Source organism: Hemitrygon akajei, chromosome 19 (genome assembly GCF_048418815.1).
Source record: "Hemitrygon akajei chromosome 19, sHemAka1.3, whole genome shotgun sequence".
NCBI lineage: Eukaryota > Metazoa > Chordata > Chondrichthyes > Myliobatiformes > Dasyatidae > Hemitrygon > Hemitrygon akajei.
The window spans coordinates 71,572,763-71,599,230 of record NC_133142.1 but is presented as its reverse complement, the minus strand read 5'-3'; the positions used below and the strand labels follow the sequence as shown (position 1 = coordinate 71,599,230).

Below are 26,468 nucleotides of genomic sequence, written 5' to 3'. Positions count from 1 at the left end.
GAAGAGGAGGAGGGGCATTAACGGAAGTTAGAGAAATCAATGTTCATGCCATCAGGTTGAGGGCTACCCAGACGGAATTTCATGCCATCAGGTTGCAGTATCATTAAGTTTCTCATACAAATGGAATAGTTTCATCTAAAACTAGTGTATTATGCCTAAACAAGGGAGACTACAACAGGATGGCAGGGAGAGTTGGATAGGGTAGACGGGGAACACAGGCTGTATGGTGGAACAGTTGAAAAACAGTGGAAGACTTTCAAAGGTTTCAAAGGTACATTTAATGTCAGAAATGGATACAATATACATCCTGAAAATCTTTTTCTTCGCAACCATCCACGAAAACAGAGGAGTACCCCCAAAGAATGAATGACAGTCAAATGTTAGTACACCCAGTGCCCCCCATGCGTAAGCAGCAGCAAAGCATTGATGCCCCCTCACTAGCAAAAAAAAGCATTGGCACCCTCCAACAAGGACTCAACTGTGCAGTAAAGCATCAATAAAGACACAGACTTGCAGTACCCCAAAGACTACTCGTTCACCCAGTAATTCGACATTCCACAGGCTCTCTCTCCCTAACAAGGGAAAAGGAGGTGTCCCCGTTTCATAGCGAGAGGGGACAACTCCCTGATTTACGATGTTAAAAGCCTGCTGCGTGGCTTTTTCTGAGCTCGGGTCTGGGCACACAGCCAGCTCTCTGCTTTTGCTCTTCTATGTATTCCCACGGCACACCAGATCCTTGTGGAGGCACCGCCTGCCTCCAAAATCCCAAAACTCTGAAGGCACATGGGTCCTTGGTATATCGAAGAGATTTCATGGTGCTCAACAAAAGTACATTTCAGTTAAAAGCAGGGACAGTAAGGGTGGGGAGAGCCAGCCATGGGTAACTAAAGAAATGAACGAAGGTATCAAACTAAAAGCTCGTGCGTACAAAGTTGCCAAGAGTAGTGGAAAACTGGAATAATGGGAAAACTTTAAAAAGCAACAAAGAACCACTAAGCGAGCATTAAAGAAAGGATGATAGATTATGAAAATAAACTAGCACAAAATATAAAAATGAATAGTAAAAGTTTTTATAATTATATAAAGCAGAAGAGAGTGGCCAAAGTGACCACAGGTCCTTGGAGGAGGAGAAGGGGGATTTGATATTGGGTAATGAGGAAATGGCAGAGGCTTTGATTGACTATTTTATGTTGGTATTCGTGGTAGAGGACATGTCTAACACGCCAAAGAGAGATGATACAGATGTGATGGGAGGTGAGGACCTCGATACAATAGTTATCACTAAAGAGGTAGTGTTGAGCAAACTTGTGGGCCTGCAGATAGACAAGTTCTGTGGTCCTGTTGCAATGCGTCCTAGGATACTGAAAGAAATTACAGAGGTTATTGTAGAGGCTTTGGTGATAATTTACCAAAATTCTCTGGACTCTGGGCAGGTTCCAGCAGATTAGAAGATGGCGAATGTCATGCCACTCTTCAAAAAAGGATGTAAGCAAAAGGCAAGTAAATATAGGTCAGTTAGTTTAACATCTGTAGTTGGAAAAATGCTTGAAGCTATCGTTCAAGAAGAAATAGTGAGGCATCTGGAAAGAAATGGATCCATCAGGCAGACGCAGCATGGATTCAGCACAGGCAGGTCCTGTTTGACAGACTTACTGGAGTTCTTTGAGGATATAACGAGCACAGTGGATAGAGGGGAACAGGTAGACGTTATTTACTTGGATTTCCAGAAGGCGTCCGATAAGGTGCCGCATAAAGACGTATCCATAAGATAAGGATGCATAAGAGTTGGGGTGATGTATTAGCACGGATAGAGGATTGGTTAACTAACAGAAAGCAGAGCATTGGGATACATGGGTGTTACTCTAGTTGGCAATCAGTGATGAGCGATGTGCCGCAGGGGTCGGTGCTGGGCCCGCAACTGTTCACAATACACATTAACGATCTGGACGAGGGGACTGAGTGTAGTGTATCTAAGTTTGCTGATGATACTAAATTGAGTGGAAAAGCAAACCGTGCAGAGGATACAGAGGTATATAGATAGGTTAAGTGAGTGTGCCAAGGTCAGCCAGATGGAATACAATGTTGGTAAATGCGAGATCATCCACTTTGGAAGGAATAATAGAAGAGCAGATTATTATTTAAATGGTGAAAGATTGCAGCATGCTGCTGTGCAGAGGGACTTGGGAGTGCTTGTGCATGAATTACAAAAGGTTGGTTTGCAGGTGCAGCAGGCTATCAAGAAGGCAAATGAATTGTTGGCCTTCATTGCTAGAGGGATTGAATTTAAGAGTAGGGAGGTCATGCTGCAACTGTACAGGGTATTGGATAGACTTTTGCATAGTAGGGGAATTAAGGGCTATGTGGGAAAGGGCAGGTAGGTGATCACGGTCAGATCAGCCGTGATCTCATTGAATGTCAGAGCAGGCTCGACAGGCCAGATGGCCGACTCCTGCTCCTACTTTTTATGTTTTTTGGCATATGTAAAAAAAAAAGTTCTGTAAAGTGAAAAATGCTTTCAAAATTAACAAAATGAAAATAATCTCAAAGCTGTAATTGCTGCCAAGGATGCATCTACTAAATATGGACTTTGGGGGGGGGGGTGGACACTTATTTTGTGTTTTATATTTGTAATTAATTTCAATCACTTTGTAGAGATCTGTTTTTACTTTGACATGAAAGAGTCTTTTTCTGCTGATCAGTCAAGAAAGCCAGATTAAATGCACTGTGATTCAATGTTGTAAAACAATAAAGTATGAAAGCTTCCGAGGTGGTGGTGGGGGGGTTAAATACTTTTGATAGGCACTGCAAATGTTCATCTTGCTCATGGGTACAAGCTACTAAAATTAAATACAAACTTTCAAAGACTTGTGATTGTGTCTCACCAATTTATGAATGAGACAATGTTCCTCCTATATCAGAATGAATAGGAGTTTCATTTTTAACTAATTCACTTCCTTTCCATCCTCATCAATACAAAGAGCTTGCAGTATGTTATAAAACAGCCTTTTGTTTCTCCTTATTCTTGTCAGATTCGAATTGAAGTTCCTTAGAAGTTCTGTTCTTAACTCATGCACTGCCTAGATCAGGGGCTCCTAACTTCGGGTCAACAGACCCCCCCAGTTAATGATAGTGTTCCATGGGATGAAGGTTGGGAAGCCCTCGCCTCGACGCAGCAAAGTAGTATGTCACCTAACATCCAGAAGGGGGATTCCTGGACCTGAAATAAAAGGGGAAGAAACCTCCTATCATCATCCACAAAAGCACTCAGTCGATTGTGGACAGGGCTGAGCACCGGGGACAACGTCTAAGCCACTGCAAACAGGATCATTTCTTTAGCTCCCCTATACCCAGGAGCCTGGGTCATTGAGGGGAGGATCTCATTAAAACCTATCGGATATTGAAATATTGACGGTGCCTAGCTGGAATTGATGTGGAGAGGGTCTTTCCTATAGTGGGGGAATCTGGAACCAGAGGGTACAGCCTCAGAATACAAGGATGTCCCTTTAGAACAGAGATGAGGAGGAATTTCTTCAGTAGAGGGTGGTGACTCTGTAGCATTCATTGCCACTGCCTAGTCATTGTTTGTATTTAAAGTGGAGTTTGATAGGTTCTTGTTATGAAGCGACGTGCTGGGACTTTGTCCTAAGTTGCCTGCAGCAAGGTAACTGAACAAGGTTGAAACAATGCCAAAATATTGCAATAAAAATAAAACTGACCTGGAAGTAATGAAGATTTTGGCCCATCAGGGTAATCTTTCGTTCCACATTGACTGGCAGAAGAGGGGAACCTTGCACATCATCTATGCAGGGGCAGGCTAGGGGTCCCCTATTCATCCCCTCATCACTCTGCACAAAGATCACACACACAACCTCATTATGCAGAAGCAAACTACAGAAAACCCAAATAAATCTGCACCACTTGCTCCATCTGCCTCATTTCCCCCCAAAGAGTAATTTCCACATTGCATGAAAGAGTTCCTAGTGCACTAATAAATCAATTGTTCCTCCAAAACGATATTTCTATTCAATGCTGTTATCAGACACCAATTCTGAAGGAGTACACATTAAAGGGTGGTCAGTATTATGTTCAATGCAGCAATTAATGACTGTAATTTGGGAGCAAATTTGATAATATTCTGGAAATTCTTTATTGGGTTACACTAAAGATTATTTTGTGTATGTGGATGAATTGTTTAATGTACTTCAAATCAACTGGCATTAAAACAGGAAAAAAGCTGCTGCAGGAACTCCGAGGGTCAGGAGCATCTGTGAGGGGCAACAAATTGTCAAGATGTTGTGTCGAAGCCCTGCATCTGTCCTGATGCAGACTTTGAGCTAAAACGACAGCATCTTGCTGCTGCAGGAACTCCGAGGGTCAGGAGCATCTGTGAGGGGGAACAAATTGTCAAGATGTTGTGTCAAAGCCCTGTATCTGTCCTGATGCAGACTTTGAACTAAAACGACAGCATCTTTCGTGCCCATAAATGCTGTTCCACCTGCAAAGTTTCTCCAGCAGATTGTGTGTTGCCCCACACTTCAGCATCTGCAGCATTTTTCATTTCCGAGTCATAGAACACTCTAGCACAGAAATATCTAGTGTGCTTAACCATTATTCTGTCTCACCGCAACCTGCATCTGGACTACAGCCCTCCATATCCCTTTCATCCGCATACTTATCCAAACTTCTCTTAAATGGAAACATAGAAAACCTACAGCACAATACAGGCCCTTCAGCCCACAAAGCTGTGACAAACATGTCATTACCTGAGAAATTACCTAGGGTTACCCATAGCCCTCTATTTTTCTGAGCTCCATATACCTGTCCAGGAGTCTCTTAAAAGACCCTATTGTATCCACCTCCACCATTGTTGCTGGCAGCCCATTCCATGCACTCACTACTCTTGGTGTAAAAAAAAACTTACCCCTGACATCTCCTCTGTACCTACTTCCAAACACCTTAAAACTGTGCCCTCTCATGCTAGCCATTTCAACCCTGGGAAAAAGCCTCTGACTATCCACACGATCAATGCCTCTCAACATCTTATACACCTCTATCAGGTCACCTCTCATCCTGCATTGCTCTAAGGAAAAAAGGCCAAGTTCACTCAACCATTCTCCCCAATCCAAGAAACATCCTTGTAAATCTCCTCTGCAACCTTTCTAAGGTTTCCACATCCAAATGTTGAAATCAATTCCGCACCCACTTCGGCTGGTAGCTTGTTCCACATTCTCACACCTTCTGACTAAATGTTTATTTTAAACATTTCACCTTTCACCCTTAACCCATGATTTCTAGTTCTAGTCTCACCCAACATCAGTGGAAAAACCCTAGCTGGACCCCTCATCATTCTGTATACCTCTATCAAATCGCCCCTCATTCTCCTATGCTTCAGAGAATAAACTCCTAACCTATACACTCTTTCCCTATAACATAGTTCCTCAATTCCCAACAATACCCTTGTAAATTTTTGTTAAAAATAAGCTTCCGTATTCCAAAAGGTGGGGACGTCCACTGACATGCTGGGGTTTGTAGTCACCTGCTGTGTAACCAGGATGGGCAGTAATGCAGACACAGCCGTGGTCTTGGACTGGGCACGGTGGGCAGTAATGCAGACACAGCCGTGGTCTAGGACTGGGCACGGTGGGCAGTAATGCAGACACAGCCGTGGTCTTGGACTGGGCACGGTGGGCAGTAATGCAGACACAGCCGTGGTCTTGGACTGGGCACGGTGGGCAGTAATGCAGACACAGCCGTGGTCTTGGACTGGGCACGGTGGGCAGTAATGCAGACACAGCCGTGGTCTTGGACTGGGCAAGATGGGCAGTAATGCAGACATAGCCGTGGTCTTGGACTGGGCACGGTGGGCAGTAATGCAGACACAGCCGTGGTCTTGGACTGGGCACGGTGGGCAGTAATGCAGACACAGCCGTGGTCTTGGACTGGGCACGGTGGGCAGTAATGCAGACACAGCCGTGGTCTTGGACTGGGCACGGTGGGCAGTAATGCAGACACAGCCGTGGTCTTGGACTGGGCACGGTGGGCAGTAATGCAGACACAGCCGTGGTCTTGGACTGGGCACGGTGGGCAGTAATGCAGACACAGCCGTGGTCTTGGACTGGGCACGGTGGGCAGTAATGCAGACACAGCCGTGGTCTTGGACTGGGCACGGTGGGCAGTAATGCAGACACAGCCGTGGTCTTGGACTGGGCACGGTGGGCAGTAATGCAGACACAGCCGTGGTCTTGGACTGGGCACGGTGGACAGTAATGCAGACACAGCCGTGGTCTTGGACTGGGCACGGTGGGCAGTAATGCAGACACAGCCGTGGTCTTGGACTGGGCACGGTGGGCAGTAATGCAGACACAGCCGTGGTCTTGGACTGGGCACGGTGGGCAGTAATGCAGACACAGCCGTGGTCTTGGACTGGGCAAGATGGGCAGTAATGCAGACACAGCCGTGGTCTTGGACTGGGCACGGTGGGCAGTAATGCAGACACAGCCGTGGTCTTGGACTGGGCACGGTGGGCAGTAATGCAGACACAGCCGTGGTCTTGGACTGGGCACGGTGGGCAGTAATGCAGACACAGCCGTGGTCTTGGACTGGGCACGGTGGGCAGTAATGCAGACACAGCCGTGGTCTTGGACTGGGCAAGATGGGCAGTAATGCAGACACAGCCGTGGTCTTGGACTGGGCACGGTGGGCAGTAATGCAGACACAGCCGTGGTCTTGGACTGGGCACGGTGGGCAGTAATGCAGACACAGCCGTGGTCTTGGACTGGGCACGGTGGGCAGTAATGCAGACACAGCCGTGGTCTTGGACTGGGCACGGTGGGCAGTAATGCAGACACAGCCGTGGTCTTGGACTGGGCACGGTGGGCAGTAATGCAGACACAGCCGTGGTCTTGGACTGGGCACGGTGGGCAGTAATGCAGACACAGCCGTGGTCTTGGACTGGGCAAGATGGGCAGTATTGCAGACACAGCCGTGGTCTTGGACTGGGCACGGTGGGCAGTAATGCAGACACAGCCGTGGTCTTGGACTGGGCACGGTGGGCAGTAATGCAGACACAGCCGTGGTCTTGGACTGGGCACGGTGGGCAGTAATGCAGACACAGCCGTGGTCTTGGACTGGGCACGGTGGGCAGTAATGCAGACACAGCCGTGGTCTTGGACTGGGCACGGTGGGCAGTAATGCAGACACAGCCGTGGTCTTGGACTGGGCACGGTGGGCAGTAATGCAGACACAGCCGTGGTCTTGGACTGGGCACGGTGGGCAGTAATGCAGACACAGCCGTGGTCTTGGACTGGGCACGGTGGGCAGTAAGGCAGACACAGCCGTGGTCTTGGACTGGGCACGGTGGGCAGTAATGCAGACACAGCCGTGGTCTTGGACTGGGCACGGTGGGCAGTAATGCAGACACAGCCGTGGTCTTGGACTGGGCACGGTGGGCAGTAATGCAGACACAGCCGTGGTCTTGGACTGGGCACGGTAGGCAGTAATGCAGACACAGCCGTGGTCTTGGACTGGGCACGGTGGGCAGTAATGCAGACACAGCCGTGGCCTTGGACTGGGCACGGTGGGCAGTAATGCAGACACAGCCGTGGTCTTGGGCTGGGCACGGTGGGCAGTAATGCAGACACAGCCGTGGTCTTGGACTGGGCAAGATGGGCAGTAATGCAGACACAGCCGTGGCCTTGGACTGGGCACGGTGGGCAGTAATGCAGACACAGCCGTGGTCTTGGACTGGGCACGGTGGGCAGTAATGCAGACAGCCGTGGTCTTGGACTGGGCACGGTGGGCAGTAATGCAGACACAGCCGTGGTCTTGGACTGGGCACGGTGGGCAGTAATGCAGACACAGCCGTGGTCTTGGACTGGGCACGGTGGGCAGTAATGCAGACACAGCCGTGGTCTTGGACTGGGCACGGTGGGCAGTAATGCAGACACAGCCGTGGTCTTGGGCTGGGCACGGTGGGCAGTAATGCAGACAGCCGTGGTCTTGGGCTGGGCACGGTGGGCAGTAATGCAGACTCAGCCGTGATCTTGGACTGAGCACGGTGGGCAGTAATGCAGACACAGCCGTGGTCTTGGACTGGGCACGGTGGGCAGTAATGCAGACACAGCCGTGGTCTTGGACTGGGCAAGATGGGCAGTAATGCAGACACAGCCGTGGTCTTGGACTGGGCATGGTGGGCAGTAATGCAGACACAGCCGTGGTCTTGGACTGGGCACGGTGGGCAGTAATGCAGACACAGCCGTGGTCTTGGACTGGGCACGGTGGGCAGTAATGCAGACACAGCCGTGGTCTTGGACTGGGCACGGTGGGCAGTAATGCAGACACAGCCGTGGTCTTGGACTGGGCACGGTGGGCAGTAATGCAGACACAGCCGTGGTCTTGGACTGGGCACGGTGGGCAGTAATGCAGACACAGCCGTGGTCTTGGACTGGGCACGGTGGGCAGTAATGCAGACACAGCCGTGGTCTTGGACTGGGCACGGTGGGCGGTAATGCAGACACAGCCGTGGTCTTGGACTGGGCACGGTGGGCAGTAATGCAGACACAGCCGTGGTCTTGGACTGGGCAAGATGGGCAGTAATGCAGACACAGCCGTGGTCTTGGACTGGGCACGGTGGGCAGTAATGCAGACACAGCCGTGGTCTTGGACTGGGCACGGTGGGCAGTAATGCAGACACAGCCGTGGTCTTGGACTGGGCACGGTGGGCAGTAATGCAGACACAGCCGTGGTCTTGGACTGGGCACGGTGGACAGTAATGCAGAGACAGCCGTGGTCTTGGACGGGGCACGGTGGACAGTAATGCAGAGACAGCCGTGGTCTTGGGCTGGGCACGGTGGGCAGTAATGCAGACACAGCCGTGGTCTTGGACTGGGCACGGTGGGCAGTAATGCAGACACAGCCGTGGTCTTGGACTGGGCACGGTGGGCGGTAATGCAGACACAGCCGTGGTCTTGGACTGGGCACGGTGGGCAGTAATGCAGACACAGCCGTGGTCTTGGACTGGGCACGGTGGGCAGTAATGCAGACACAGCCGTGGTCTTGGACTGGGCACGGTGGGCAGTAATGCAGACACAGCCGTGGTCTTGGACTGGGCAAGATGGGCAATAATGCAGACACAGCCGTGGTCTTGGACTGGGCACGGTGGGCAGTAATGCAGACACAGCCGTGGTCTTGGACTGGGCACGGTGGGCAGTAATGCAGACACAGCCGTGGTCTTGGACTGGGCACGGTGGGCAGTAATGCAGACACAGCCGTGGTCTTGGACTGGGCAAGATGGGCAATAATGCAGACACAGCCGTGGTCTTGGACTGGGCACGGTGGGCAGTAATGCAGACACAGCCGTGGTCTTGGACTGGGCACGGTGGGCGGTAATGCAGACACAGCCGTGGCCTTGGACTGGGCACGGTGGGCAGTAATGCAGACACAGCCGTGGTCTTGGACTGGGCACGGTGGGCAGTAATGCAGACACAGCCGTGGTCTTGGACTGGGCAAGATGGGCAGTAATGCAGACACAGCCGTGGTCTTGGACTGGGCAAGATGGGCAGTAATGCAGACACAGCCGTGGTCTTGGACTGGGCACGGTGGGCAGTAATGCAGACACAGCCGTGGTCTTGGACTGGGCAAGATGGGCAGTAATGCAGACACAGCCGTGGTCTTGGACTGGGCACGGTGGGCGGTAATGCAAACTCAGCCGTGGTCTTGGACTGGGCACGGTGGGCAGTAATGCAGACACAGCCGTGGTCTTGGACTGGGCACGGTGGGCGGTAATGCAGACACAGCCGTGGTCTTGGACTGGGCAAGATGGGCAATAATGCAGACACAGCCGTGGTCTTGGACTGGGCAAGATGGGCAATAATGCAGACACAGCCGTGGTCTTGGACTGGGCACGGTGGGCAGTAATGCAGACACAGCCGTGGTCTAGGACTGGGCACGGTGGGCAGTAATGCAGACACAGCCGTGGTCTAGGACTGGGCACGGTGGGCAGTAATGCAGACACAGCCGTGGTCTTGGACTGGGCAAGATGGGCAGTAATACAGACACAGCCGTGGTCTTGGACTGGGCAAGATGGGCAGTAATGCAGACACAGCCGTGGTCTTGGGCTGGGCACGGTGGGCAGTAATGCAGACACAGCCGTGGTCTAGGACTGGGCACGGTGGGCAGTAATGCAGACACAGCCGTGGTCTTGGACTGGGCAAGATGGGCAGTAATGCAGACACAGCCGTGGTCTTGGACTGAGCACGGTGGGCAGTAATGCAGACACAGCCGTGGTCTTGGACTGGGCAAGATGGGCAATAATGCAGACACAGCCGTGGTCTTGGACTGGGCACGGTGGGCAGTAATGCAGACACAGCCGTGGTCTTGGACTGGGCACGGTGGGCAGTAATGCAGACACAGCCGTGGTCTTGGACTGGGCACGGTGGGCAGTAATGCAGACACAGCCGTGGTCTTGGACTGGGCACGGTGGGCAGTAATGCAGACACAGCCGTGGTCTTGGACTGGGCACGGTGGGCAGTAATGCAGACACAGCCGTGGTCTTGGACTGGGCACGGTGGACAGTAATGCAGACACAGCCGTGGTCTTGGACTGGGCACGGTGGGCGGTAATGCAGACTCAGCCGTGGTCTTGGACTGGGCACGGTGGGCAGGAATGCAGACACAGCCGTGGTCTTGGACTGGGCACGGTGGGCAGTAATGCAGACACAGCCGTGGTCTTGGACTGGGCACGGTGGGCAGTAATGCAGACACAGCCGTGGTCTTGGACTGGGCACGGTGGGCGGTAATGCAGACACAGCCGTGGTCTTGGGCAGGTTGTGAACAGGTGCCACAGTGATTTGAATTGTGATAGCAGCCGCAAGCATCAGACCAAACTGTTTTATTACACATTTATTAAGAAGTTTCTCAGCTAAAAATTTCTGTACTTTAACCTGGTTGTTCAGGTTATCACAATGTTCTAGTTGCCATATTATTACTCAGAAAAAAAATTATTCTGAACAGAATTTTAACTATCTTAATGATATCTGGCACATAATCTATTGCAGACACGGCTAACTTTCTGACAGTCAAGTTCAAGGGTGGCCACTGTAAAACGAGCTGGACTTACCTGTCTGAAGGAGGATGGAGAGCCAGGGTCAAAGTGGTAGTCAACCTCAGAGTCGAGTAGGTGGAGAAAAGCAGGAGAAGGGTTCTCAACATCTCCGTCACCCGACAGGAGAACAGCAGCAGCTGAAAACACTGCAGTGTCGTTCTCAACCTGCACAGGGTCTACCCAAACATCTGGCTCCTTCCAATCTCCTGCGTCCTTTGTCGGCCAATCAGAGAGGGTGGGCAGCACCCAGGAGGTGGGGTTATCAGGCCTGGGGTCGGTTGGCACCGCAAACCGAGTGGAAGGGGGCTCTGTGGGATCCTCAGGAGGAGCGGTCGTGACAGAAGGGACACCATCCACGTCCGTAGCATTCGAGGAAGAGGCTAAAGTGGTTGCCATTGAAGTGTCCGTGGTCCAAGAAGTAGGAACGCCCACCACCGTGCTGGGGCTTGTAGACACCTGCTCCGTAACCATGGTGGGTGGTCCTGTAGATGCATCTGGGATCTCAGACAGGTTGCCCACATGTGCCACAGTAGTTTCAGCAATGGTGGCAGCCACAGCAGGGGTGGTCGCTGCCACAGAGGGACCAGCGGTGGTTGACTGCATGGTTACGGTGCTTGTGACGGCTGTGGTGGTGGGAGCCACAGCTGGAGCTGATGTTGTGGGCACAGTGGTCACCAGGTCAGTTGGCATGGCTGCTTGGGAGGTAGGTGATGCCACTGTGGCATCCACAGTCACTGGCACCGTGGTCGATGGGGTGGCAGGAATAGTGGTAGCCCTTGTTGTGGGGGCAGCAGTGGTGGGGTGGGGAGCGGCTGGGACTACTGTGGCATTGACATGGAGTGGTTTGGTCGAAAGACTTGGAGGAGCCACGTAGGATAGAACAACCTGTCAGGGAACGATCACCATTGAAACCAATCAGCACAGACAGAAAGGGCGGAAAAGGATTGGAGGGAGACACACAAACAAAGGGAAGCGGGATAGCGAGAGATTGAAAATAACTCATTATTTATGATTGTAGAATCAAAAGAATATGCAAAATAAAAATCACACTGAATGACTGTAGTGAAGCTGCATTAAGCAGCCCCTTATTGAAGGAGCTCTGGGCATACCAAAGAATTTTTGAACTGGAGTAATCTCTAAATTGATAAACATCCTCCAGCAACTTTATATTAATTTAAAAAGACATAATTGAAAAAAGTGTGACAAAGCTGCTGTAGTTTTGAAGGGGATTCTTCACCTTTTTTAAACAAAAAAAGCAATGCTAACATGCCAGTGATATTAAACCTGACTCTGAGATTGATTGTGTAGCATTGCTTCTCTTCCAAAGGATTTCTGAAAACAAAACTCATTTAAATGATCACCATTTGGAGAGGTTGTGGTGGATTGGTTTATACCGTACAGCTCCTTTAATAGAGGGGAAAGCTCACAAACTGAAGATCAGACACATTCAAGACTACAGGTGTTCACCCAAGAAAGTGAGGCTGTGTATTTTTGGATACAGCTTTGCAGAAGAGAATTCACCAGGAAGTGACAAAGTGCATTCTTTACACCAAGCTGCTACAAGAAAATCTTACACTGACCGGCAAAATGCATCAAATTTAACAACTCCTTTGTGAACAGTGTCAAAAGAAATATATCTTACATCGAGTTGACATGTTGTCAGTTCCTTCCATCCTTTATTCTCTCCTCTTTACTTTAGTTCCCTTTGCTACATCGTTCTTTAAGAAGTGATCTGGCTTTTTTTAAATTTAGTCTATTTCCTCATTCCTAACTATCAACTGAAGGATAAGTTAACATCTATTTAATATACAATATCACTCCTTTGCTTTATGTTCTTTTAAAAAGGAGGACAATCGTTAAGATTAGAGCTCAAGTTCCACCAGGACAGCTGAAAGATTTAGATTAATTATGTAAATCTGGAATCAAAAGCTGGCATCCATTCATTGTGACAAGGGAATTAGTGGATCATCGTTAAATTCCTCTCGGTAGCAAACCAAGACTTCCTTACCTGTTCTGGTTGCTATGAGCCTGACATGGAAATATTCTCTCAAACTGCCCAGCCAGGCAATTCAAAACAGTTAAGGGATGGGCAATGTCTCGGCTTGGAACCAATTACTACATCATATAAATAACTAATTTCAGAAATAACTGTGGACACTGTGCATTGGATCTAAGTAATATATCATTCTATAATCAATTCATAAACCAAAGAAAATAAAAGTAGAGTGGAGAAGTGGACACCATCTATAGTTCTCGCTGCCTCACTAGAGTGGTCAACATAATCCCCACCACACCACACACAACAAAAATATCAGGTAGAAGATACAAAAGCATGTACTACCAGGCTCAAGGACAGCTTCTATCCCAGCGTTATCAGATATTAAATTGCTCCCTATTACAATGAGATAGGCTCGACCACACAATGGGATCTCACAACTTGCCTATCTGCGCACGCACTTTCTCTGTAACTGTAACATTTTATTCTGCATTGTTATTGTTATCCCTTGCATTACCTCACTGCACTGTTGCAATGAAATTATCTGAGTTTCATGCAAAACAAAATTTTTCACTGTACCTCAATACACACTACCATAATAAACTACTTCACCAATTAAAACAACAACACACAGACAACACACAAAATGCTGGTGGAACACAGCAGACCAGGCAGCATCTATAAGGAGAAGCAATGTCGACATTTCGGGCCGAGACCCTTCTCCCTATAGATGCTGCCTGGCCTGCTGTGTTCCACCAGCATTTTGTGTGTGTTGTTTGAATTTCCAGCATCTGCAGATTTCCTCGTGTTTGCTCTTTAAACACACAGACAGCAAACTTTTAAATATGGTTCTTATTTGTTGACTATTCAACATATTTTGAGAAGCTTGATCTCCCACACTGACCAATCATTCCGGAGTAGACTTCCTCAATCAAGCTGTGCAATCGGAGTACCCAGGATGCAGTTGGTAATATGACCCAGGAGAAACATATATGGTCAAACTGTGGAATTCTAACTTCTGGAGTGCAGTCTTGCTTATCAGTGAGTTCCTACCTCAGGGTAACCTCCCACTCATCTGTGACTAAGCAGTTAAGCAAACCAAATTCTGATCTCTAAAGCACTTAAAGTTTAAAACGCAGCAAGAAGAGTGGACTGCTCAATCCACCATGTGATTAGTTCCTGCCCAGGATGAGGAGTTACCAACGTGAACCACCACAACACAACCACTGGTGGATCAGACACTGAACAATCGAGCAAAATTCACCAGGAATTATCCTGCCAATCCGTTTGACACAAGCTGATTTATTTACTTCACTTAGTAATTCCGCTTCCTCCTCTACCACTCAACCTTCGTATGCCCAACCAGGCCAAGTAACACTGTGATGGAGCAACAAACAGCCATCCAGAGGAACTCAGTGGGTCAAGCAGCATCTTTGGGTGGGTGGGTGTCTGGGTAGAAGGAGGTAGAACTGAAACCCTGCATCAGAACTGTTTCTGACTGCTCTTGGCCCAAAACAAAACTCCTCATACCTTGATTATATCCCGTAGCCACCCCCTCCCCCCCGACCACAGACCAGTCCCTTCCCACCGACATCTAAGACACCTTGTGTGTCTCCTATCATTTTGACAACTTCCAAATCCCTGGCCCCCACCATCTCATCTTCGCCATGTATATGCTCAGTCTTTGCTCACTACTCTGACATTCTGATAAATCTCTGCTCTCCCTTTCCAAGCGAAGCCCATCCATTTTAAGAGGCAACTATCACTGTTGAGTTCAGAAAATCTCCTTGCCCTCACAAATTCTCACTGTTCCACTCTTCAAATGCACAGATGGAAGATTCCGGAGTGAATTAGCTCCCTCCTGCAACCATGCAGATGTGGACTTCAAGGCTGCCTGACCATCTCAGATGAGATTAACCTTGCCCTTAAACAGCCATTACATGGTTTTCCGAAGAAGTCGTTCAACACTGAGTCAGCTGATTGGCAGGTTCCTCACCCTCCTGAAAAGGTGCTTGAAGATATTAGGGGGTGAGAAGGTGAAGATGTGGGGAAAGGCCAGGGACTACTGACATGGGCAGTCATTGGTGTAAGTCAGGATCTATCATTAAGGACCCTCACTGTCTGGGACATGCCCCCTTCTCACTCCTACCATAAGGGAGAAGGTACACAAGTCTAAAGACACACACTCAATGTTTTAGAAACAGCTTTTTCCCCTCTGCCATCAGATTTCTGAATGGTCCATGAACTCAGGAACACTACCTCACTACCCCTCTTTTAACTGAATAGTAACATTTTACATTGCACTGTGCATCTGTTGGCACAAAACAACAAATTTCTAAACCAGACTGATCAGAAACATGATTCTGAGTAAGGTTGAGGTGACAGGTGGAACCTGGGATTATCCTAATCTGAATTAATTGAGAGAAACCCTCCAAGAGGCATTTGCGTCCAGCTCTCCTTCCAAAACTCACTCCACTAAGCCGATCTCTAAAACAGGAGAATGTCCATCCAACCTTGGCACTTACGTTCTCATTAAAAATGATCACCGCATCCTCACAGGTGGTGTTGTGGGTACAATAGTGCTGAAGCACACACCAGTTACAGCCCCATCGACTACGCACACAGCCTCGACACCTGCAGAAACGGTGCGGAGAGAAGCACAAGTTAGAAACAATGGACCTTGACACAGAGATGTAAGAAGCTGAAAGGATTACAAGTGTTAAAAGGCTGATAACATTGTATAGAGTAACATCAGAATCAAAGTCTGCCATAAATGATCCTAGCCCAGCTGCAAGAGGAGGAGGTGTGAGCACGAGGCTAGAAACCCCACCCTGTAAAAACTCAGAGCTATCGAAATGCCAAATGAAGTTCCAAAGACCTCATCCCTGGGAGAAGAATCTTCACCTAGAAGTCAGGTGGTGAAAGCAGAAGACACAGAGTCGATCAACCTTCTACAGGCCCAGGACAGAGGACCCTAGAGAGCTATGCTGACAGCCTATGCCCCAGTAGGAGTGATAGGATAAGAAGAAGAAGAACATCAGATAATGTGGTCTTCATAACTGTTCATTGTGCCTCACCCCTTGTCCCCATTTTAACAGAGATATATAGACACATTCAAGGATTGAGTATCCACTGTCTGTGGGGTCAAGAAGGCTAAAGACTTACAACCTGCTGTCTCAAAGTTCTAGTTGTTCTGCTTCTATCTTGATCTCTGGTGCTGACCATGTGGAGTTTGCACGTTTTTCCTCTAACCAGACTCCGTTCTCTTTCCACAGATGCTGCCTGATCTGTGGAATGCTTCCAGCCTTTATGGCTTTATCTTTAGATTTCCAGTATGGGCAGTCTACTTGCTCTTCATTAACTGATATTGAATTTGCTCTCACACACAAAATGCGGGTGGAACACAGCAGGCCAGGCAGCATCTATAGGGAGAAGAGCTGTCGACGTTTCAGGCCGAGACCCTTCGTCAGGACTAACTGAAAGTAAGACAGTAAGAGATTTAAGAGCTTCTCCCTATAGATGCTGCCTGGCCTGCTGCGTTCCACAAGCATTTTGTGTGTGTCGTTTGAATTTCCAGCATCTGCAGATTTCCTCGTGTTTGCCTTGAATTTGCTCTCCTCTGTTTAAAAGGATTCCACATACTTACGGGGAATTCCTGGAGATCTCCTGCACTGCACCACAGTCATAGAATGTGAATTCTGCTGTTGTCAGCGTGATGTTGAAGAACATGATTTGCAAATTGACTGTCACGTGATCTGGAGAGGAAATCAGAAGTTGAAATTTAGAGCTGTTCTCCCACTGGGCACATTCACTGGAAACCAGGACAAGAAACTCCACAAATCCCACCCAAGGGCAGCCAGAACTATGGATACAAGCTTGGCTTCTGGTAGTAGAGACCACATCCAACCATTTGCCTAGTCAGATCATCTTCTGACACCAGCTGTGGTTCATTTCTAACACCCATGTGTTTAAGTCTAACCAAGAGTCTGAGTACAATACCTGCATCAATATTTGAATGCAAGAGAGCTCCATGCTAGAGGTGACATTGCCTTTCCAATGGGATGTTTAACTGTTTTCCCAAATAAAGAGCATTATTCTGAGGGACAGCAGGTAAGAATTTATTTTAACCAATACCACTATCGATACCCCAGTAGCACAGAGGTTAGTGTCGCTGTTACAGCTCTGGGTGTCAAAGTTCGAAGTTCAATTCCAATCTCATCAGTAAGGAGTCTGTACATCTTCGCCATAGAATGCTTGGGTTCTCTCCAGATGCTCCGGTTTCCTCCCACATTCCAAAGGCAGTTAGTGGGTAAATTGTTTGTTATGCTGTAATTAGGCTAGGGTTGAATGAGCGGTGGCTGGGCACTGTGACTCGAGGGGGCTGTATATCTAAAGCAGATGATTTAATCAGAATTCCAATGCAGTTTCTGAAAGCTTGGCCGCATTTCTTCTTCAGAGATTACACTTAACAGAAACCTCATTGGCCACACAGTACAGGGGCTATCTAGAATTCACAAGATGGTGGTATTTCCTCCTATTGTTGATCCATCAGACCTGGATTTTGACACAGAGATGGAGATCTAGTTGAATTCTATCTTTCTGTATCCCTAAAATTGGGTCACTTTCTGGAACTATTCATGAAATATTAATGTCTGTGGATCTGTGTCTACTGGATACCATTTCTAGCCACATTGTGAAAACAAGTTGCTTACTGCACGGAGCCAAAGTTTATCCACTTTACCTACTAACCTTGCACTTATCAAAACAGATGCCTGTAAGTTCCTTCAAAATCTCACGTGCTATTAAAACACAACCCTTATGACATACAACAATGCATATCATTCTTGTGGAACTTCTCATGAATATATAAACCTTGAATTTTTTTAACATCTCAGCAGATTAACATGGAAAAATGCTGTGATTAGCCTTCTGGACTGTATTCCCTAAATCCAGGAATTCCATGAAAATTCCTTCCTCCTGACAAGTACCTACCTGCTCCTGCTTTTGTTGGTGGAAGATTCTGGGGCTTTGGGGACCAGCAAACGACACCATTCTCAGTAATGGTGGCCGGACTGGAATAATCCTCAAACTGACAGGTGTAGAACTCGTCCTCAGCAAGAAGGGGTAAGTCAGCAACACTTACAAAGACCTGGAAACAGGACAAAAGAAGGTCAACTTGGAGGTTTATAAGACAGCCTTTGTTGTCCATCGACTTTGACAATGATGAGGAACCTGTGCAGGACAACTTTTGAAGTGGGAAAGCCGTTGCACTGGGGCAGTTCCAGTCTCTCGACCTCAGAAACCCTACTCCAGTACTACGAATGGTCATCACAACCGGAGAGCTCCTTGTTTGCCTTCTGTGCCTCACCATGCCCTTGGCTCTCCATGAAGCACTGCAGACCTGCCTTCCTGGCCACTGGATCTCACTAGTGATCTCATCCACCCAGTCCACTGGAACCGACTTCACCTGCTGGGACAGGCACTGACTACATTTGTAGTGTGTGGTAATACATGTAGGGTGCAGGGGTTTTCCTGAATGATATTGGAAACTGGATAAATTGGGAACTGATTTTAGAGGAGAAACAAAATTAATATATCATATCCACTGCATCTGTGATACATGACCTGCCCTATTTGAAAAATGATTTAAACTCTAGCCTTGATTATAGATTCTGTACAATTGGAACTTTTTTACAAGTTACTGTAATAGGGAAGAAAAATTGGTTTAACACAATTTGTTTCCAAACAGAAAACATTCATATCAAAAAGAAAACAATAGAGAAATCTTGCAATTCAAGAAATCAAAACCATACGTCAGTGGAGCAGATTAGGCCATTCAGCCCATCGAGACTGCTCCACTGTTCCTTCATGGCTGATTACTTTTCCTTCTCCTGTCTTCTCCCCATAACCTTTGACATGCTAAATAATCAAGAACCTATCAGTTTCCACTTTAAATACACCCAATGACTTGCCTCCACAGCTGTCTGTGGCAATGAATTCCACAGATTCACCACCCTCTGACTAAAGAAATTTCTCATCTCTGTTCTAAAGGGATGTTTGTAATGTATGGATCTATTTCTTTTAGAGTCAGGACTGCCCCCCTGCCCCCCGTCTGTGAATGCATTGCTGTCTGCACATGGATATTGTTCTCTCTCTACAATGTGAATACACCAATTAAAGCCACCTTCTGCATGCATTATTATTTCATTGACATGTAGTTGTGCAGACACAGCAAATTAGTGACAAGTACAAACCTGAATGTCACCAACTGCACCGACAGGTAGGGGATGAAACAGCAAGAGTTAAACAGCACGGGAAAGCCGTCACAGATGCTAACAAATGAACGTGTAACAGTGAAAGAGGTGCTGAATTTAAAGTGAAAATAACGTGGCGATGTCTTCGGTTGGGATGTTGATAAATTCAATAGTGTTAATGAAGGTTGGGAGTCATATAATGAGAGAGCTAAACTGTATTCTAGCCGAACAACGTGGAGGAGCAAAAGAAAGCTCCTACAATTGTTAGCTTAATGGGCCCGAGAATATACAATCTTTTATGCAACTTCATTGGTTGATCGGCAGAAAAAGAGAATGGGAAGAAAGGGATCCTATTCTGGCTGGCTGCCAGTTACCAGTGGATTTCCACAGGGGGTGGTGTTGGGACCGCTGCTTTTTACGATGTATGTCAATGATTTGGACTATGGGATTAATGGATTTGTGGCTGAATTTGTTGATGATACAAAGATAGGTGGAGGGGTGGGTAGTGTTGAGGAAAAAAACAGCCTGCAAAGAGACTAAGATAGTTTAGTGGAATGGGCAAAGAAGTGACAAAGGAAATATAATGTTAGAAAGTGTATGGTTATGCACTTTGCTGGAAGAAATAAATGGGCAGACCATTATTTAGATTACCTAGATCTAGTATTAGGTAATGAACTGGGTCAGGTCACAGATCTGTCAGTGGGTGAGCATCTGGGGGACAGTGACCACCGCTCCCTGACCTCTAGCATTATCATGGAAAAGAATAGAATCAGAGAGGACAAGAAAATATTTAATTGGGGAAGGACAAATTATGAGGCTATAAGGCTAGAACTTGTGGGTGTGAATTAGGATGATGTTTTTGCAGGGAAATGTACTATGGACATGTGGTCGATGTTTAGGGATATCTTGCAGGATGTTAGGGATAAATTTGTCCCGGTGAGGAAGATAAAGAATGGTAGGGTGAAGGAACCATGGGTGACAAGTGAAGTGGAAAATCTGGTCAGGTGGAAGAAGGCAACATACATGAGGTTTAGGAAGCAAGGATCAGATGGGTCTATTGAGGAATATAGGGTAGCAAGAAAGGAGCTTAAGAAGGGGCTGAGAAGAGCAAGAAGGGGGCATGAGAAGCCCTTGGTGAGTAGGGTAAAGGAAAACCCCAAGGCATTCTTCAATTATGTGAAGAACAAAAGGATGACAGGAGTGAAGGTAGGACCGAATAGAGATAAAAGTGGGAAGATGTGCCTGGAGGCTGTGGAAGTGAGCAAGGTCTTCAATGAATACTTCTCTTCGGTATTCACCAATGAGAGGGAACTTGATGACGTTGAGGACAATATGAGTGAGGTTGATGTTCTGGAGCATGTTGATATTATGGGAGAGGAGGTGTTGGAGTTGTTAAAATACATTAGGACGGATAAGTCCCCGGGGCCTGAAGGAATATTCCCCAGGTTGTTCCACGAGGCAAGGGAAGAGATTGCTGAACCTCTGGCTAGGATCTTTATGTCCTCGTTGTCCACGGGAATGGTACCGGAGGATTGGAGGGAGGCGAATGTTGTCCCCTTGTTCAAAAAAGGTAGTAGGGATAGTCCAGGTAATTATAGACCAGTGAGCCTTACATCTGTGGTGGGAAAGCTGTTGGAACAGATTCTTAGAGATAGGATCTATGGGCATTTAGAGAATCATGGTCTGATCAGGGACAGTCAGCATGGCTTTGTGAAGGGCAGATCGTGCCTAACAAGCCTGATAGAGTTCTTTAAGGAGGTGACCAGGCATATAGATGAGGGTAGTGCAGTGGATGTGATCTACACGGATTTTAGTAAGGCATTTGACAAGGTTCCACATGGTAGGCTTATTCAGAAAGTCAGAAGGCATGGGATCCAGGGTAGTTTGGCCAGGTGGATTCAGAATTGGCTTGCCTGCAGAAGGCAGAGGGTCGTGGTGGAGGGAGTACATTCAGATTGGAGGGTTGTGACTAGTGGTGTCCCACAAAGATCTGTTCTGGGACCTCTACTTTTTGTGATTTTTATTAATGACCTGGATGTCGGGGTAGAAGGGTGGGTTGGCAAGTTTGCAGACGACACAAAGGTTGGTGGTGTTGTAGATAGTGTAGAGGATTGTCAAAGATTGCAGAGAGACATTGATAGGATGCAGAAGTGGGCTGAGAAGTGGCAGATGGAGTTCAACCCGGAGAAGTGTGAGGTGGTACACTTTGGAAGGACAAACTCCAAGGTAGACTGCAAAGTAAATGGCAGGATACTTGGTAGTGTGGAGGAGCAGAGGGATCTGGGGGTACATGTCCACAGATCCCTGAAAGTTGCCTCACAGGTAGATAGGGTAGTTAAGAAAACTTATGGGGTGTTAACTTTCATAAGTCAAGGGATAGAGTTTAAGAGTCGCGATGTAATGATGCAGCTGTATAAAACTCTAGTTAGGTCACATTTGGAGTACTGTGTCCAGTTCTGGTCACTTCACTATAGGAAGGATGTAGAAGCATTGGAAAGGGTACAGAGGAGATTTACCAGGATGCTGCCTGGTTTACAGAGTATGGATTATGATCAGAGATTAAGGGAGCTAGGGCTTTACTCTTTGGAGAGAAGAAGGATGAGAGGAGACATGATAGAGGTGTACAAGATATTAAGAGGAATAGACAGAGTGGACAGCCAGCGCCTCTTCCCCAGGGCACCACTGCTCAGTACAAGAGGACATGGCTTTAAGGTAAGGGGTGGGAAGTTCAAGGGGGATATTAGAGGAAGGTTTTTCACTCAGAGAGTGGTTGGTGCGTGGAATGCACTGCCTGAGTCAGTGGTGGAAGCAGATACACTAGTGAAGTTTAAGAGACTACTAGACAGGTATATGGAGGAATTTAAGGTGGGGGGTTATATGGGAGGCAGGGTTTGAAGGTCGGCACAACATTGTGGGCTGAAGGGCCTGTAATGTGCTGTACTATTCCATGTTCTATGTTTTATTATTTGAATGGGGAGAGAAATCAGAATGCAAGAGATACAATGAGACTTGGGGATTTTTGTGCAGTATATCTTAAAGGTTAACCTCCAGGTTGAGTCGGTGGTGAAGAAGGCAAATCCAATGTTGGCATTCATTTCTAGAGGTGCAGAATATAAGAGCAGGGATGTGATGTTGAGGCTCTATAAGGCACTCGTGAGACCACACCTGGAGTATTGTGTGTAGTTGGGCTCCTTATATTAGAAAGGATATGTTGACATTGGAGAGGATTCAGAGGAGATTCACGAGAATGATTCCAGGAATGAAAGGCAGCTCTTGTGTTGTAATCCCTGGAGTTCAGGAGAATGAAGGGATCTCCTAGAAACATTCCAGATGTTAAAAGGCCATAACAAATTAGATATGGCAAAGTTATTTCCCATTGTACAGGAGACCAGGACAAGAGAGCACAAGTTCAAGATTGAAGGATGTCATTTTAGAATACAGATGTGGAGAAATTACTTTAGTCAGGGGGTGGTGAATCTGTTGTCTTTGTTGGCATGAGCGGCTGTGGAGGCCAAGTCATTGGGTGCATTTAAGGCAGAGATAGATAGGTTCTTGATTAACCAGGGCATCAAAGGGTATGGGGTGAAGGCAGGGGAGTGGGGATGACTGGAAGAATTGGATCAGCCCATGATTGAATGGCGGAACAGACTTAATGGGCAGAATGGCCTACTTTTGCTCCTATATCTTATGGTCTTAACTTAGTAACCCCTGAAAAGCCAGCAAACAAGATGTTTGACAAAATTGTTACAATTTTACAAAATCATGTGAGCCCTAAGCTGTTGGTATTAGCTGAGAGATTTAGATTTTACAAAAGGAACAAGTCGAAAGACGAAAGCCTTCCTGAATGCATTGCGGAACTGCACAGCTTTTCCCAGTACAGTGACATTACAAATAGTCTTTCTGATGCATTAAGGGACAGGCTTGTAGAACAGGCCATTGCAATATCGTTAGACACTGCAGCAAAGAACTACAGAAAAGGTTGGAATGTGAAATGAACAAAATTTTCCCTGAATGGTGCAAAAAGCCAAAAATGTTATCAATGTGGCCAATCCTCCCACAATGCAAGTGCTTGTTGGTTCAAAAAAGTCTGCAGGAAGTGTTACAGGCAAGGTCATGTGGACAGTGTGCAAGGCAGACAAAAATCACAACCAAATGAGAAGTCTCAAACACAAAGCTAAGCAAACCCATAAAACAGAACCAGACAACAGATCAGTTATAGATGCGTCTCAGGTAAAACTGAAAATGGTGCTGGATACAGGGTCAGCTTTGTCTACAGTTTCAGACACTGACTACAACAGACTGTTTTCTGACATACCATCAGAGAGGACCTCAGTGATGCTAAAGACCTACACAGGCAAAAAAGATCCCCCAAAGACAAAGTGAAAGTGAAGGTGACGTATGGAGGGCAAACACTGCATTTGGAGCTTTATGTGGTGAAAAGTGGAGGGCCAGCACCTTTCAGGTGTGAATAGGTGAGAAAAATCCAACTAGACTAGCACACAATCAAAGCTCTAAAAGCTCTATGGTCTGTTTGCAAAGAGAGAGAAATTTGAGTTTCTCAAGAACTAAATCTCATATTGTGGACATTTCATTGACAAGCATGACATACATAAGTCACGAGAGAAGACTGAATCAGTACTACAGGTGCCCAAACCTGAAAATGTATCACAACTCAGGTTATACTTGGGCCTTGCAAACTACTTCCATCAGTTTCTCCCAAACATTGCAACAGTGGTGCACCCATTGACCACAGCACTACAGACAGGAACAAAGTGGAAATGGTCAAAGATGTGAAAGAGCATTCAAGGAAACAAAGAGACTAGTAACATCTGATGAACTGCTCACCCATTATGACCCATCCCTGCCCATCAGACTGGCATGTGATGTGTCCCCTTATGGCATTGGAGCCATTTGTCACACATTATGAAAGATGGATCTGAATGCCCAATTACATCAACAAGCACAGAACACAACTATGCACAGATTGACTGAGGGGCCCTAGTCTAGTATGGGGAATAAAGACGTTCCACCAATACCTCTATGGACAAAAGTTTATGTTAGTGACAGATCACCTGCCCCTTGTGTCCATTTTCATCCAGGAAGGGAATTCCAGTGATGACAGCTACCTGGTTACAATGTCGGGCACTGTTCCTAGGAGCCGACTCTCATGACATAGAGTTCAAGGTTATGAAACAACAGCAATGCTGATCGCTTGCCACATCTCCCACAATTGGCAACTGAAGAAGTCTTCACACTGCAACCCAGCAGAAGTGTTCCACACCTCATCGGTGGACTAGCTGCCTGTAACAAATTCTGAAATACAAAGGGAAACAAGGAATGACCTAACATTGACGGAAGTCTATGAAAAATGGTGACCCTATGTTTCCAGAGTTCTTAGTGAGACCAACTGTCGGTATGTCAAAAAACGCCGGTGTGTAGATCTCGTGTTGTGGTTCCCTCTAAACTGTGCACCAGAGTGTTAGAGGATCAGCATGAAGGACACCTGGGTACAGTCAAGATGAAGAGTCTCACCCGCAGCTACATATGGTGGCCATATGTAGAAATTAAAGACTTGGCCGTAAGTTGTTCAGGATGCCATAAAGTTCAAAATGCACCCCCACAGGCACCGTTACACTCGTGGGTATGGCCGTCCTCACCGTGGCGAAGAGTACATATTGACTTTGCTGGGCCATTCATGGACTCCGTGTTTCTGATTGCTGTGGATGCTCATTTGAAGTAGCTGGAGGTTATACCAACCACCTCAGCAAAGACAGTCTCCGCTCTGAGGGCTACCTTAGCCAGAAATGGCTTACCTGAACGAATTGTGAGCGATAGCGGACCATAATACACGTTAGAATTCTAACTGTTTGAGGTTCTGGTGACGTCATCGTCCAGAATGGCAGCTTAAGTTAATAGCTCCTCCAGAAAAATGCATATTTTGCCCCATTAATCCATCAAATACAAGATCTTTTGAAAAATCTGAATTGATACGGGGGGCAAGAATGGGGAAAAAGAAAGGAGATAAAAAAAGCATCACTGTGGAGACTGTGGACAAGAGGGGTGCAGCAAGCGGCTCTCCTACCCGAACACCTGGTAGCGAGGCTGATGATCGGCCTTGTTCAGGCGAAGCGGCAAAAATGATAAAAATTCTGGAAGAGATACGAGGATTCCAAAAAGATATAAATCAGCAACTAAATGATATCAACTCAGAGCTTGCCAACATCAGTCAAAAAATAGTGGTGGCAGAGAGGCGAATTGAAAAGGTGGAACATTGTGTGCAAAACGTGGAACAGATACTAAGTAAGGCAATAAAAATATTAAATCAACAAGAAAGTAAAAATATTAAATCAACAAAATCAACAAGCTGCTAACGTGAGAGAGAGAGAGAAGAGGGGGTGCGGTACCCAGAGCAGATGTGAGAGAGAAAGACAAAGATTTAAAGTTATGGCTCCATGGATGATTATTTACTTTTGCTCCAAGGACACTTTGCCTGCTTGTGAGCATTCCTGCTCAACCAGGAGGGAAGATCACAGCAGAAATATATCAGGATATTGTGGCGAGCCACTTTCTGCGCAGGCGAACTTGCTCACAAATAGCCAGCGTGCGGGGGGAGACTTTGGTAATGCACCTCTGACGTTATTTCCGCCTGGAAAGGGCGGGCGCTAGGGATTAAATGCCAGCGCCGCGAAGTTTGAATAAACTAGCCTTGAAACGACTTACCGACTGCGGGTCGTTATTTCAGCGCTGTGTGTAGTACATCGCTACATTGGTGACCCCGATGGTCCAAACGGGATTTGGACCAAAGATGACCGACTCTTCATCTGTTCACGCAGTTTCGCTAAAACTGCTGACTTTCTGGACGCTGTGACCACGCGCGTGGTTTAGCCAAGCAGAAGCCCGGTTCCAGATTCGGCAGATATCCTCTGATTCCACGCGTTACTACCACGTGGTGAGTGCCCTTGACCAGGAGACGGCCGCCCAGGTTGAGGATTTCATACAGTCACCACCGGAAGAAGGCAAATATGAAGCATTCAAAGCGCTGCTCATTGGGACCTTTGGCCTCTCACGGCGTGAGCGAGGTGCCCGCCTGCTTCACCTGGACGGTTTGGGAGACAGAC

At 47.3% G+C, this 26,468-nt stretch overlaps 1 protein-coding gene across 7 annotated transcripts in view; it reads right to left on the bottom strand.

Annotated features, from left to right (window-relative positions):
• Positions 1-26,468, bottom strand: part of plxnb1b (plexin b1b) — a 379,931-nt gene that overhangs the window by 100,619 nt on the left and 252,844 nt on the right. For 6 of the 7 annotated variants that reach the window (XM_073072817.1, XM_073072818.1, XM_073072811.1 and 3 more), the window contains 5 exons: positions 18,089-18,245; positions 16,743-16,851; positions 15,622-15,730; positions 11,116-11,985; positions 3,717-3,845 (listed from right to left, as the gene is read on the bottom strand). In XM_073072817.1, coding sequence (XP_072928918.1) covers positions 3,717-3,845; positions 11,116-11,985; positions 15,622-15,730; positions 16,743-16,851; positions 18,089-18,245 — 1,374 coding nt within the window. The remainder of the gene's footprint in view (positions 1-3,716; positions 3,846-11,115; positions 11,986-15,621; positions 15,731-16,742; positions 16,852-18,088; positions 18,246-26,468) is intronic. The other variant, XM_073072816.1, reaches the window with a different exon arrangement.